General features: G+C 42.8%; 1 protein-coding gene across 4 annotated transcripts in view; it reads left to right on the forward strand.

The window, feature by feature from the left end:
* smg6 (SMG6 nonsense mediated mRNA decay factor) overlaps positions 1-15,635 on the forward strand; it is a 417,242-nt gene that overhangs the window by 315,414 nt on the left and 86,193 nt on the right. For all 4 annotated transcript variants that reach the window (XM_041197156.1, XM_041197158.1, XM_041197160.1 and 1 more), the window contains one exon: positions 13,740-13,916. In XM_041197156.1, the coding sequence (XP_041053090.1) occupies positions 13,740-13,916 (177 nt within the window). The remainder of the gene's footprint in view (positions 1-13,739; positions 13,917-15,635) is intronic.

The following is a 15,635-nucleotide window of genomic DNA, read 5'->3' on the forward strand; positions in this document are numbered from 1 at the left end:
ACGTAACCGGATTAGCAGTGATCTTATTGAATGTTGGAGGTGCCTTGAGAGGCTGAATGGCCCACTCCTGCTTTGAAGTCCTGTGTTCCAGTATATCTATCATAACCACTGTTCACCCTCGCCCCACAGAGTGGCTTAGTGACATCCTTAACCCTGGCACCAAGGAAGCTATATGCTATTCTGATTCGCTCTCCACTAGCATGCACTTACGCTGTGGAGTGATCACATCTATAAATGAGCTATCTACAAAACTCTGAACCTGACAGATATGGCACAGCGACTACAGATGCTGCTGAGGCTTCAAAACCTGGCACTTGAGCTGCTGCTGCTAATGACACTTCCTAGCTCCTGCATAAGTGGTTATCCGGGACACAAGAAGCAGCTGGAGTTCCCACATGGGACAGACTGTGCACTCCAAGACATCAAGTTGCCCTGTTATGCTTTTGTTGAATAGACTATTAAACTTACTACTTAAATAAAAATTGGCTGACCAGTTATTCTCCAATCAGCTATTTCTCGTATGCTAACATCACTTTGATTTAAAGGTAAGTTAACTGAAATGATTAGAGAAAGGCTTAGATTTTAATCTACTAAACAACTCAATCTTCTTTAGTTTTGCTATCCCCTATTATTTAACTTATAACTAATTTTTAATTGAATTGATTGATTAATGAGCACTGATTTTAATTATATGTTAAATGATCAAATTGGCTTTAGATTTTATGCTGTTTATTTGATGAAATCTAAAACAAATAGCTTGTATTCCCTCTTTTACAATCCAATCCGTACCTTGTTTGAACTATTAACGTTAATCGTCTCTAGACTAATGCCCTGCACCAATAAACTTATTAATTTACTTACTGATGTACTTAGCCAGATTAAAATTTTAATTTCTCAGCTCCTACTTTGAATGAATGCTTTGTACATAGAGAGAAAAAAAAAATACCCACCAACCAATCTCTTACTTTCTTCCCTGCGTCATCATACTTTGAATTAATTTTCTCTTTTCTTTGAATGTGGTCACTAAGCCCTGAACCTGCGCCACCAGAACCACCCCCCCGCTTCCACACATCTCCGATACTCCCCTCAGCTCTGAACCACTCCCCCCACAGCTCATTATGTCCCTCCTGCAGCTCATACAATCCCCCCACAGCTCTTAGCACCCTCTCCCTGCAGCTCTGAACCCCCCCCCCCATCACAGTTCTGAATCTCCCCCCACATACCTCTGAATGCTCCATAGCTCAAAAGCCCTCCCTGCAGCTATGAATCGCACCCCACCCCCCACAGCTGAATCCCCTCACCTCTCACTGCCTAGCACCCCCCGCCCCCCCCCCGCGTCTCTGGATCCCCATGCCCCCTCCCCTCCTCACCCTGCAGCTCTGAATTCCCTCACCCTCTACCCCCACCCACGCGCAGCCCCCGAGAACCCCCTCACCCCCACAGCTCCAAACGCCCCCCCAAAATCACTTTATACCTGCTAGGCTTGCTGTGTTCCTGCTGTTCTGATGGATTGGAATGCACCCCTGAAAGAGTGTTGGAAACAGAATCAGTCGTAACTTTCAAAAGGGAAAGCATAAATACTTGAAAGAGGAAAATATTGCAGGCCTATGGGCACATTGTGGGGGAGTGGGACTCGTAGCTTGTTTGAAGAGCCAGCACATGCACAATGGACTGAGTGGCTTCCTTCAGTCTTCTGTAATTCCACTGGTCCTGACAGTGTGATTATTTCAGTCAGCAGTAGTTCTTGAAGTAGCCTGGAGGTCACTGCATTAATCTGTTCGTCTTTTCACCTCGATGTCTGAATATTCATAATTTTGTGATCAAAAGCAATCTTAAATAATTGATACCGTGCACGGTTGGCTAGACCGTCCCTTAGGACCTTTGGACCTTTAAAGGAGATGTACACGTAGGTGTTTCATTATAAACTATTCTCATCATCTAGGTTATTTCTCTGAATAAAATCTTCTTTGTATTGGGCATTTGAACTGTTAGTTTATTTCCCTCCCCCATGGAGCCCCCCATTTAGGGTTTCCGCATTCAGCAGGGACCTGCTTAGCTGACATCTGAAAGCTATTGGACCCACCGTGGAGTAACACTGGAGTGGAAAAGGCCATTAGGCCCAAATAGCAGATCCCTTTTTAATTGATCTCAACCCAACCCACTTGCCTTCCCACTTTATCTCCTAACCCCGTTGCTCTTCAGAAGCTCGTGTAATTGTCCGAGATTATTTGTATGATATTCAAACCCACATCAGTACAATGTACATTTTTTGAAAATTCAAATTCTTTTCACATTAACTTGTTGAATTATATGCTGGTTAAAGGGACATGGTTTTTAGCACATCCTTTTGCATTAATTTTTTGCAGCTTTCATTTGGCTTTTTACTCACAGAAATACACAGATTCATGTTTCATCAGCTTTTTGTCCCACATGCACAAAATATTTCACCATCAGAATCAACAACTGCAGACCCATCCTAATGTTAAGTCAGAGTGACAAAATAAACTGGGAGAGATACCTTGTGGAATGGTTGTAGATACAGCGACACTCCAATGTAGATTTGGATTACGAACCCTCCTGATTTACCTAGATTCTCCAGAAATTAAGATCAATCTTCAGGAAACAGCTGTGAGAGAAAGGTCATCGAAGCATTAATAAAATGTCTATTTCATTTCCTTTGGACACTTCCATGTATTCTAAAAATATTAGAGATGAGAAAAAAGATTTTGTCTGGCAGTCAAGATTTGTTCACTCAGGTAACAGAGTTCATTCATCTTCCAATTGACTGTGGGCAGATGGGGGTCTGTGAGGCTGGACATATTGGACAGCCAGTGGTGTTTAGAGGTAGGAAATGAGGTGATGAAACATCCAGGAATGCACCCTTGATTCCTTGAGAAATTGAAAATCTTTACCAGCCTTAAATGTATTCAATGATGGTGCATCCACAACATCTGGGATGGAGAATTCCGAAGATTTACAACCCTTTGAGTAAAGAAATTTCTCCTCATCTCAGTCTTATATTATCACTCCTTATTCTGAGACTGTGCCACTGTGTCCTAGATTCCCCATCCAGGGGAAACAACCTCTCAGTGTCTAGTCTGGCAACCCCCTTCAGAACCTCATATGTTTCAGTGAGGTTACCTCTCATTTTTCTAAATTCCAGAGAATATAGAGCCAATTTACTCAGCCTCTCATCATAGGACAACCCTCTGATCCTAAGGACCAATCCAGTGAACTTTCGCTGCACTGCCTCCAAGGCAAGTATAGAGTGTGTAAGGACAGAGGGACCCGGGGGTTGCGTGTGCATAGATTTTTGAAGATGGCAGAACATATGGAGAGGTATTAATAGCGGCATTGAGTACAATAGGTGGGAAGTTATGTTAGGCCACAACTACAATTCTATGTTCAGGTCTGGTCACCACTCTTTAGGAAGGATATGAGGGTCCTTGAGAGGGTGCAGAGGAGATTTATCAGAATGGGTCCAGGGATGAGGGATTTTAATTACAAGGTTAGGTTGGAGAAACTGATGTTCTGTAAAGGAGATTGAGAGGCAATTTGTCAGTGGTGTACAAGATTATGACAGATTTAGATAAGGAAGACAAGGAAAAAAAACATTCCCATTAGCTGATGGTACAAGGAGTAGGGGGACACAGATTTAAGGTTGCAGGGGAAATGTGAAGAAGGTCTTTTTTATACAGCAATTGGTAATCACCTGGAACTTGCTTCCCATGAGGGTAGCGGAAGCAGAGATGATCTATGATTTCAAAGGAAATTGTTGGGCACTTGAAGGAAAAAACTTTTGGGACTACTTTTGCTTCCTTCTGTGTTGTAAATGACTTTTGAAAGCCACAAATCCCTTTTGAAAGCCACAATTGAACCTTCCTGCACCAAACTCTCACACAGTGCATTCTGGATCCTAACCACTCACTTATTAAAAAGTCAGCTGTGATTATTTTGCCAATCACCTGATATCAGTGTTCCCTGGTTCTCGACACTTCCGTCAATGGAAACAGTTTATCCTCATCTACCCTGACCAGAACCCTCATAATTTTGAATTCCTCTATCAAATCTCCTCTTAATTTTCTCGTCTCCAAAGAGATCAACCCCGGCTTGTCCACTTCCCCTTATCCCTGGAACCATTCTCGTAAGTCTTTTCTGCACTGTCTCTAAAGCCTTTGCATCTTTCACACAATACTTAAGTTAAGGCCAAACCACCGTTTTATAAAGGTTCACTACAACTTCCTTGCTTTTGTACTCTGTGCCTCTATTTATAAAGCCCTTTTAGCCATTTTCTTAACCTGCCCTGCCACGATTTGTGCCTTTGCCCTGTTTATAATTATAACTTTTACTTGATATTGCCTCTCCTCATTCTACCCGCCAAAATGAATCAATTAACATTTCTCTTCATTAAATTTCAACTGCCACTCGTCCACCCATTTCACCAACAGGTCTATGTCCTCTTGAAGCCTATCACTATTCTCCTCACAGTTTCCAAACTTCCAAGTTTTGTGTCACCTGCAAATTTTGAAATTGTTCCAAGCACATGCAATTCTAAGTTAATGTATATTGACAAAAGCAGTGGTCCCAGTACTGCCCCTGGGGAATACCACTGTATACCTTCCTCTAGCCAAACAATTGTTCACCACCAGCCTGTTCCCTGTCACTCAACTAGTCACTGCTCCTTTTATTCAATGGGTACCAACTTTGCTGACAAGCCTATTATGTGACACTGTAAAAAAAAAAACTGCCTTTTGGAAGTCCATGTACACCATATCAACCACATTAGCCTCATAAACCCTCTCTGTTACATCATCAAAAAAACTCAACCAAGGAAATCTTTCCAGTGGGGGGAGGACAAGTAACCAGAGGACACAGCTTTATGATGATTGGCAAGTCTGTGAATTGCTACAATCTGAAATGTGCTGTCTGCATGGTTGTTGGAGGCAAATTAAGTAGTAACTTTCAAAGGGAAATTGGGATAAATACTTGAAGGGACAACATTTGAAGGGAATTGGGACTAATTGGATAGCTCTTTCAAAGCTTCAGTGCAGGCATAATGGATTGAATGGCCTCATTCTATGGTGTTTTATGATTCTTTGAATAGCTGCCCTCTTTGTTTTGAAATGTGCCTCATGGATCGCATTGGCCCCTGCTAATCACCTGACAGCATATCACATGGTTAACATGACAAATTAGATGTGAATGCTACACTTGGACATACAGAAATGTTTAGCACATAGATTTATGTAATTTATACATTGCGGGTACCCTATATCATTGCAAGTGTTGAACAGCTAACATCACAGGTAAAAACATAATTTACTGTATGAAACTCTGTCTCCCATGAGGCTGCAGTTTGGCAACAGAAGTGAAATGGATTTCAGACAGTTGCATATTCCTTTTATTTGGAGGCCAATCTTTGGTGATGTGGCTGGTGCTGTAAATTGGAAAATAATTTTAATATTGTGGCTGTGTGGTCACAATCAGATTATAGAACCCCGAGCCCCATTCGAAGTAGAATCGTGTATGTCAGCATTTAGTGTACCCACAAAATTGGGAGTGAACATTCACTTGTATGTCTGGTTCTCTGCCCATACTATAATAACGAACAGTAGACCACTGACCACGTGAAGCACTTGTGACTGACTTCATAGCTTGAGGCTTTTGTTGAATAAAGGGCATCCTGCTGTCTTCTGGGTCATGAGCACTTCATAATTTCCACTTAAAGAAAAGCTAAATTAAGTGACTCTTTTTTGCTTCTTTTATCACTCTATCTAAAAAGTGCACATTTCTCATTGCTGTATTTATAGCTCTTTGTGCTCGCTCACTTAGGCCTCTTGAGTTCTAAAGAATGACGTCTTTTACGGTTTAAACAGGAACCTGTTTTGGTTAAATGACATTGCTGAGAAATTAAGACACCTCAGAAAGGCCACACCTACAGACGTCAAACTCATTTAGGTAATAAAACCAATGTCACCAGAGGCTGTCCTTGCATGGGAACTATCTGTCCCTTGGAGCAATAACGCAGGAGGATGTTGCCATGGAAACTCAGGACATCTAACTCAATGAACAGCGATATAAGTGGCAAAGGTAGTTGCACAATGAAATAGAGAAAAAAGTGAATAATGCAATGCCATTAACTGCTGCTGTGTAGTTCCTTGTCGAGACCTTTCACTTCTTTTTTAAATGTATCCAATTTTTAAAAAGTATCAATGTTATTTCTCTGATGCTGAGAGCAGCACAAATAGGAAACTGCAACTGATGAGAATAGTAATAACAAACCTATGCTCTACTCTAAATAGGAACTAAAACTGAAGAAAAGAAGAACCCATGAGCCAACCTAGCTAACCCATTGAGCTAAACAGGTAATTGCATTAAGAGGGGCTTTAATTTCCTCTGGTGCATCACTGGTTAATGGGTTTGCATTTTTTTTTAATTACTTTATGCTCAGTTTCAACAGTTTATTTCTAAATTAATTAACACCTATGATAAAATAATTCATAAAGGAACTTAGTGCATACAGCTTACCAGATGCAGCCCAATAGAAAATGAAAGTCCCCAGGAGTTTTGCCCAAGCCGGTAGCTTCAGCAGATAATCTTAATCAAAGTTAGTTATCCCTCATGCACATGGCAGGCACTAACCCAGCCAATGTATAGTTAGGAGATTTTCTGTTTGAGTAGGTAGGATGACTCTGGTTACAAACCAACTAAAGAACTTGGTAAAATGAGCACATTTCTTTTTCATGCAAACGTATACAACTTGCTTACCAGCTGAAGCTGACTCAGTTATATAATTCCCTTGATATTGCTCAGTTTCAGGACCTTTGTCGTGTTCCATATCTCGTTCCTGTTGCACACTTCCTTAGGATGCTTAAACCATGTTCCATATGTGGTCTCTGATCTATTTCTCCAACTTTGCAATTTAACCTTGTTTCAAGGCTTCATTAACATGTGAGCAGGATCTCTGAAGCCACGGACAGTTCGGAATAAACCAAGCAGAACTTTCAGTTCCGTCAGCAAGCAGATCACCTGAGCAAGCTCTTCAGTGTTCACATTGATCTATATTCTATCAAGAACAGATGGGGCTTTGACAAACTTTCATCTAACGTTTATGAGATTTGTCATTGATGATTCATGTCTAATATTGGCTTTAAGTGAGAAACAAAACTGAAGCCAGTAAGGGTGTTTTTCCTCGATCCTGCACTGATCTCCCAAACCCAATGTGATTGTGACTGCAGACTTGGAAATTTGTAAAGGAAAGAGCTGCCAGTAACTTTAAGATGCCATGGATGAAGAGATTTGAAACAATTAACATTGATGAAGAGGGCTTATGAGGACTAGGAAAATAGGATCAGGAGGAGGCCATTTAATCCTCGAGCCTGTTCCACCATTCACTGAGATCATGGCTGATCTCTCACTTAACTCCATTTTATCCTCTTTTCTCTAATATCACTGGTTAACAAAATGAATTAATCTCAGTTTTAAAATTAACAATTGGTCTCCCACCCGTTGCCATTGTGGAAGAAAGTTCCAAACTTCTACCACCCTTTTTTATGAAGAAGTCCTTCTTAATTTGACTCCTGAAAGGTCTGGTTCTAATTTTTGACTGTCCCCCACTGCCCCCACCTCCAAACCCTAGACTCCCAAACCAGCAAAAGAGTTTCTTTCTATCTGTCTGGTCCCCTTAATATCTTGGAAACTTAGATCGATGTGGTTTAGATAGACCCACAGGGCTGTTAGGTAGGGAGTTCCAGGATCTTTACCCAGCAACAGTGAAGGAATGGTGAGTGGCTTTCAGGGGAACATCCAGCTGGTGGTGGTTGTCCTTCTGGATAGTAGAGATCATGGGTTTGGAAGGCGTTGTCTAAGAAGGCTTGGTGAGTTCCTGCAGTGTATCTTGTAGTTGGTAGACACTGCTGCCACTGTGGGACAGTGGTGGAGGCAGTGAATGTTTCTGGATGGGGTGCCAATCAAGCGGGCAGCTTTGTCTTGGACGGTGTCAAGTTTCTTAAGTGTTGCTGGAGCTGCACACATCCAGGCAAGTGGAGAGTATTCCATCACACTCCTGACTTGTGCCTTGTAGATGGTGGCCTGGCTTTGGGGAGACAGGAGGTGAGTTACTCTCTGCAGGCTTCCTAGCCTCTGACCTGCTCTTGTCGCCACAGTATTTATATATGTCAATGGGCAAAGATTAGATTCTATCTTATTGTAGATGGTCATTGTTCTGCACTTGTGTGGCGCAAATGTTATTTGCCACTTGTCAGCTCAAACCTGGATATTGCCCAGGTCTTGCTGCATTTGGCCACAGGCTCAGTACCTGAGGAGTCGCGAATGGTGCTGAACATTGTGCAATCATCAGTGAACATCCCCATTTCTGACCGTATGATAGAAGGAAGGTCATTGATGAAGAAGCTTAAGATAGTTGGGGCTAGGACACTACCCTGAGGAACTCCTGCAGTTATGTGCTGGAACTGAGGTGATTGACCTCCAACCATAAACTACCACTTCCTTTGTGTTAGTTACGACTCCAACCAGCAGAGCTTTTTCCCCCGATTCCCATTGACTCCAGTTTTGTTCGGGCTCCCCGATGCCATACTTGGTCAAATGCTGCCTTGATATTAAAGGCAGTCACTCTCACGTCACCTATGGAGTTCAGTTCTTTTGTTCATGTTTGAACCAAGGCTGTATGAGGTCAGGAGCTGAGTGACCCTGGCGGAACCCAAACTGAGCTTCAGTGAGCAGGTTATTGCTAAGCAAGTGCCGCTTGATCGCACTGTTGATGACACCTTCCATCACTTAACTGATGATGGAGTGTAGACCGACGGAGCACATGTCTTCAGTACCATAGCCAGAATATTGTCAGGGCCCTTAGCCTTTGCACTATCCAGTGCCTTCAGCTGTTACTTGATATCACATTGAGTGAATCAATTTGGCTGAAGACTGGCATCTGTGATGCTGGGGTCCTTCAGAGGAGGCCGAGATGGATCAATGACTTCTGGCTGGAGATTGTTGTGAATGCTTCAGCCTTATCTTTTGCACAGATGTGCTGGGATCCTCCATCATTGAGGATGGTGATATGTGTGGAGCCTCTTCCTCCAGTGAGTTGTTTAATTGTCCACTACCATTCACGACTTGATGTGGCAGGACTGCAGAGCTTATAACTGATGTTAGTTGTGGAATCACTTAGCTCTGTCTATTATTTGCTGCTTACGCTGTTTGGCACTCAAGTAGTCCTGTGTTGTAGCTTCACCCGGTTGACACCTCATTTTTAGGTATGCCTGGTGCTGCTCCTGGCATGCTCTCCTGCACTCCTCATTGAACCAGGGTTGACCCCCTAGCTTGATGGTAAAGGTAGAGTGGGTGATATACTGGGCCATGAGATTACAGATTGTGGTTGAGTACAATTCTACTGCTGCTGATGGTCCATTGCGCCTCATGGCTGCCCAGTCTTGAGTTGCTGGATCTGTTCAAAATCTATCCCATTTAGCACGATGGTAGTGCCATACAACACGATGGAGGGTATCCTCATGTGAAGATGAGACTTCGTCTCCACAAGGACTGTGCTGTGGCTACTCCTAATGATACTGTCATGGACAGATGCATCTGTGGCAGGCAGGTTGGTGAGGATGAGGTCAAGTATGTTTTTCCCTCTTGTTGGTTCTCTCACTACCTGCCGCAGACCCAGTCTAGCAGCTATGTTATTTAGTACTCGGCCAGCTCGGTCAGTGGTGGTGCTACAGAGCCACTCTTGGTGATGGAAGTTGAAGTACCCCACCCAGAGTACATTCTGCACCCTTGCCACCCTCAGTGTTTCCTCCAAGTGATGTTCAACATGGAAGAGCACTGATTCATCAGCTGAGGAGGGGGTGGTGCGGTACATGGTAATCAGCAGGAGGTTTCCTTGCCTATGTTTGACCTGATGCCATGAGATTTTATGGGATCTGGAGTTGAGGTTGAGGACTCCCAGGGCAGCTCCTTCCCAACTGTATACCACTGTGTTGCCATCTCTGCTGGGCCTGTCCTGCCGATGTGACAGGACATACCCAGCGATGATGATGGTGGTATGATTCTGACTATGACTATGTCAGGCTATTGCTTGACTAGTCAGTGAGACAGCTCTCCCAATTTTGGCACAAGCCTCCAGATGTCAGTGAGGAGGACTTTGCAGGATCAACAGGGCTGAGATTGCTGTTGTTGTTTCCGGTGCCTAGATTGATACCAGGTGGTCCGTCCTGATTCATTCCGGTCCGGTTTCATTCTTGTCCGGTAGACAGGAAAGACCCGTTTCCCCTAGCTGAAGAGTCAGTTACCAGGGGACCTAGGTTTAAGGTGATTGGTAGAACTATTAGAGGGAGCACGAGGAAAAGCTTTTTCACCCAGAGGGTGATGGGCGTCTGAAAGTCACTACCTAAATTGGTGGTTGAAGCTGAAATGCTCAACTCATTTAGAAGATACCTGGATCTACATTTGAAGTGCTGTAACCTGCAAGGCTATGGACCAGGTGCTGGAAAGTGAGATTGTTTTTCTTCTTATTTGGTTGGCGCAGACATGTTGGCTGAATGGCCTCTTTCTGTGCCGTAACCTTCCTATGGTTAATGTAATCCCATTTTTTTAAATGTGAAATATTTAGAACAGAGGGCAGAAGAAAGCTCTTTAGAAAGAGTTAAGGCCATGGAGCTCACTTGGAGGGTTAGTCGTTGAATCATAAACTATGTCAATATTCAAGAATAGATTGAAAAGGGGCATAATGGAAAAGGGTTTAAGGGATATTGGAGCTGGGTTGGTAAATGTGATTAGGGCTACTTGCTCACAGTGTGACAAATGTGCCTTGTTCCCTGACCATGTCTGTGCAGGCTCCTTGCTAGAGCAATCCAAAATGAGTTCCACTGCCCTTTCTCCCCATAACTCTTGTATTTCCCATTGATTCAAATCTTTATATTATAGGGAGCTGTAAGAAATAACAATAGAGAAAGTAAACACAAAACAATGTTTTGATACACCAACTCAGCAGACTTGAGTGCACAGTGTCAGGGCTGTGAAGGGCAGGCTTAGGATAAGCTGTTGGGACATATTTCTTCCACATAGGGTGGTCAGCAGTTTAGATTTCTCTCATCTCTCCCCCACTGTCATGCTGTTTCTCCTTTTTTATCTGTTCACGTTTCTTCTTTCTCCCCACCCCCTACATGCACTCTCTCCTGCATTGTCTCTCCCACTCTGTTAACTCTGTATCTCTTTCTTTCTGTCCCTGTCTTGATGTCTCCCTCTCCTGTCTCTGACACTCTCTGCTTCTCTCTCTCTTCCCCCCCCCACCCTCTCCCTCTCTCTCTCTCTCTCTCTGTCCCTCTACCCCTCCCTCTCTCTCCTCTCATTTTCCCTTCCCTTGCACTCATTCCCACTCTCTTGGTAAAAGAGAAATATTTTAGTAAGTGAGATGTTATAACCTGGAATATGCTGCCTGATAGGAAGTAGATTCAATAGTAACTTTCAAAAGGGAATTGGATAAATACTTGAAAAGGAAAAATTGAACGGTTTTGGGGAAAGAGCTGGGGAGTGGGCCTAATTCAGTAGCTTTTCAAAAGCTGGCATAGGCATGATGGGCTGAATGGCTCCTGTGTTGTATCATTCTATGCTTTGACTTTCACCATTGCTTGTTCTCCTTCTTGCTGTCACGCATTCTCACCCTGTACTACACACAAGTACCTATCACAATGTTGACCATGAGCACCGAAGGTAATTTTCAACAACAGTTAAGACAATTAATAGCACTGTGACTGCCACTACAGCTATGCCAGCAACTAACAGTTGTGAGTGGATCCTGGGTCTTTCCTGGTCCAAATGGCTCAATTACAATTGTTGCCACACCAGACATTAGGAAGGCTCTGGCTGATAGAAGTCTTGAAGAATATGAAAGGGTTTGATAGGATAGATGTAAAGATGTTTCCACTTACAGGTGAGACCAGAACTAAGGGCCATAAGTATAAGATAGTCACTAATAAATCCAATAGGGAATTCAGGAAAAACTTCCTTAACCAGAGAGTGACTGGAATGTGGAACTTACTACCACAAGAAGTAGTTGAGGTGAGCAGCATAACCTTAATGTAAAAACCAACATCAATTAGAGATCAGAGCTATACCAAGTCCCTTTGAAAGGGACAAAACAACCTTAATGTGAGAAATTTTGATGGCATCATTTGTTTGAATGTATCACTAGAAATGATCATGGTAACCCACCTGAGGCAACGTCTGAATCCAATGTGGGTCAAATGAGTTGAAAGTGCTTTGAATTAGATTGCATTATTTGTCTAACACAGACACCTCGTATACTTATAGTATGGATCAATCTCCACAATGTTTGCAAGGCTTTCCTTCAAAGGGTTTTGTCTTTGAAAAAAACCCTCACATCTCATATCTTGGCAGTACAGCCTTGTTGAGCCATGAGGCATGTGAGTAGAACAAAATTTGTTCGACGTACCTATGCAAATCCTGCAAAGTCTATTCTGTTTCTTTGTTGAAGAGTTAGATTATCCTCTGCCTCTGAAAAAGTATTTATTCATCCCAAGTTGTAAAAATAAAGTTTCAGTGAGTTTACTGATGAGTTAGTTTAATCCTCTGATCTGGTTTCAAATTGCCATATTTAAACTGATATATTGCCATGCTTATTTTGTTTCTGAAAATAGGTCTATTTGTGAATAACTCTGTTTAATAATTTAGCCTTTTATAAAAAGGTGTCTGCTTGTTGGATATTCCATCCATCTTGACATGATGTATACTGGAGTCCTACATACTAGCTCCTAGCAATATAACGGTTCGATGTTCGCTTGGAATATGCTCTCCCTAGCGACTTGGTGAATATGCTTACCTTTTGGTTTGTGGGGAAAGAAGGCTTGTCTGTAGGGAAAAGTAACTGGGTTGAGCTTGTATTGTAACTATAATCATCCTACCATTTGGCAGCTATCTAAACAAGTACTTTAAAAGTTTGCAGGGTAGTGTTTTATTTAGCTGCAGGAAGTTGAATTCATTGAGTAAATTAAATGAAGTACTTGCCACCAGTATCTATAATTGTTACCAATGCAATGTTCGTGATGTGAAAAATACTTTTGTGCTCAAATATATTTGCATTCGTTAAATGCAAAAATGCTGTTTTATACTTTTGTGAAAAAACTCCCCCCAATTTTTCCACAATAATTTGAAGTAAAAAGCAAGCATTATGGTTTCAGAATTAGTGCTGTGTGTAGTCAGCACTTTGTAGGACTGAGAGTGAACCTCTGTCAGCACCCTCCTGACCAGAAAAAGCATACACAAATGACTTAATGTCTGTGCCCCTGGCTTAAGGTCAAGCCTGAGATTCTGGTTTTGTGGTCACAGATCATGCTAATGTCAAGTGGCTGACGAGCAGTATGATAATAGGTGGTTAAAATTAGAGAAAGGAGGAAGTTGATGCTATTGTGGAAATGCTTTTCAGTTTCCTTTTTGCGACTTAAACCTTTTAGATTTGCTGCTCTTTCCTCATACTGTTCCTCTCGTTTGACTTCGGTTGCACGTAGTGACTTTGCTGGTGCACGCATGTGGACCACCTTGTGACCATTCTTGTGATGCTTTCCCCAGCCCAGCCTCAGCTGCCCCCCTGGTAGCCTCAATCCTGTTTGACACGTTTCTCATCAGTCTTTTGGCATTTGACCAACAATGTGGTTTTCACCCCCCCCCCACTTAATGTTCTGGTTTCCTCCCCGAAACACTAGGTAATAGCGGCTGACTGCAAGAGGGTCACAGTGCTAAAGTACTTCCTGGAAGCTCTGTGCGGCCAAGAAGAACCTCTGTTGGCATTCAAGGGTGGAAAGTATGTGTCAATGGCACCCATCCCAGACAGCCTGGGAAAGGAAGATGGAAGCCAGCAGGGAAAACAACTGGAGGATCAGGTACAGTACACCAGAGGGTTTTTTTCGTTCCATTTCCTGAAATTCCACTGCTGCTACGAGATCCACATGCTGTTTTCTATTTCACTTTTTAATGGATGATTTAATGGAGCTAACCTCGGAAAGGTCAAGGTTCAGGAGTAGGATAAAGTTTATAGCTGTGGCACTGATTTCACAGGGGGCCTCGCTTGGAGCACTGATACAGGAAGAGACAAACTCATTGGTTTGTGTGGAAAATTGAACAGCAGCCCACATCCTGATATGATTAGGGATTTTGCTGGTGTTCCTGCTTTTTCATATACTCCCTTAAAGCTGCACTATCCCCAGTCCTTTGTTCACTAAATTCTCTTCTCCCTCAGAATCAATTCATCACGTGGAAGCATGAGCTTGTCCATCCCTCATATAGATTAGACAATGAGGAGCTGAGTCAGCCGCTTCCTGCCATGGCCCTGTTTATTAACAGATTGAATAGTCTACATAAACAAATTCCTGACAGCCTTTGTGTGATTCTTTTTTTGATGACATTTCTGGTTGATGGGCTGCCATGTTGGTTATCAGTGCTAATGATGGTTGTCAGCACTGCAGTAGCTAACAACTGAAACCAGTACCCACCTCCTCTTTCCCTTACCACCCCACTCCATGAATAAAAGTTCTTACACAAAGATAAAATGTATGATAATTGGATATAATAAATTGAGGGAACATAGGAACAGGAGTAGGCTTTTCAATCCATTAAGCCTGTTCTACCATGCGATTAGATCCCAGCTGATGTGTATCTTAACTCCATTTACCCATTTTTGTTCCATATGCAATGCTAACCTTACCAAAATCTATAGATCTCAGTCTTGAAATCTCCAATTGCCCCCTCAGCATCCACAGCCCTCCTTACCTCCCACCATTGATTGCTGTGTTTTATCACTGTGGATACAGCAATGTTTGATAGCTGGTGAGCTCAACAAAAATCCACATCTACCAAAAAATCAATTCCAATTTCACTGTAGACAAGATGCCTGCTCCATACCTCTACAGTTGTACATTTGTGTACTACCTGTTCTGTTCATCTCTCCAATCTGCCAGCTGACTACAGTGGGCAGACACCACCCAGATCTACCTCACCACCACCTGTCTCACACTCCTCTGCTGTTTATAAATTATCAACTGCTCTTTTGACATCCAGTATTGGATGAGCAAACATTTTGTCCAGCTAAGTGCAGGAAGACCGAAATCTTGTCTTTGGCCCCTACCATAAGCTCTGTTCCCTAGTCACCATCCCTCTTCCTGGCAGCTATTTGAGGCTGAGCCAGAGTGTTCACAGCCTTGGTATCATATTTGACTCCGCAATGAGTTTCCAACCACACATCCATGCCATCACCAAGACCAGCTACTTCCACCTCCGTATCATTGCCCGACTCCGCTCTGCCTCAGCTCGTTTGCTGCTGAAACCGTTGATGTCTTTTTTACCTCTGGACATGACTATTCCAACACATTCCTGGCTGGTCTCCCACATTCTACTCTTCTAAATTTGAAGTCATCCAAAAGTCTGCTGCCTGTGTCCCAAATGCACTAAGCATTGTTCACCCATCACCCTCTGCTCAGTGACCCAGTTAAACAATGTCTCGATTTTAAAATCCTCATCCTGTTTTCAAAGCTCTCCATGGCCCTTTCCTATCGCTGTAATCTCCTCCAGCCCCACAAATCTCAGATATCTGCGCTACCCCATTG

The sequence above is a fragment of the Carcharodon carcharias genome, chromosome 10 (genome assembly GCF_017639515.1).
Source record: "Carcharodon carcharias isolate sCarCar2 chromosome 10, sCarCar2.pri, whole genome shotgun sequence".
Lineage (NCBI taxonomy): Eukaryota > Metazoa > Chordata > Chondrichthyes > Lamniformes > Lamnidae > Carcharodon > Carcharodon carcharias.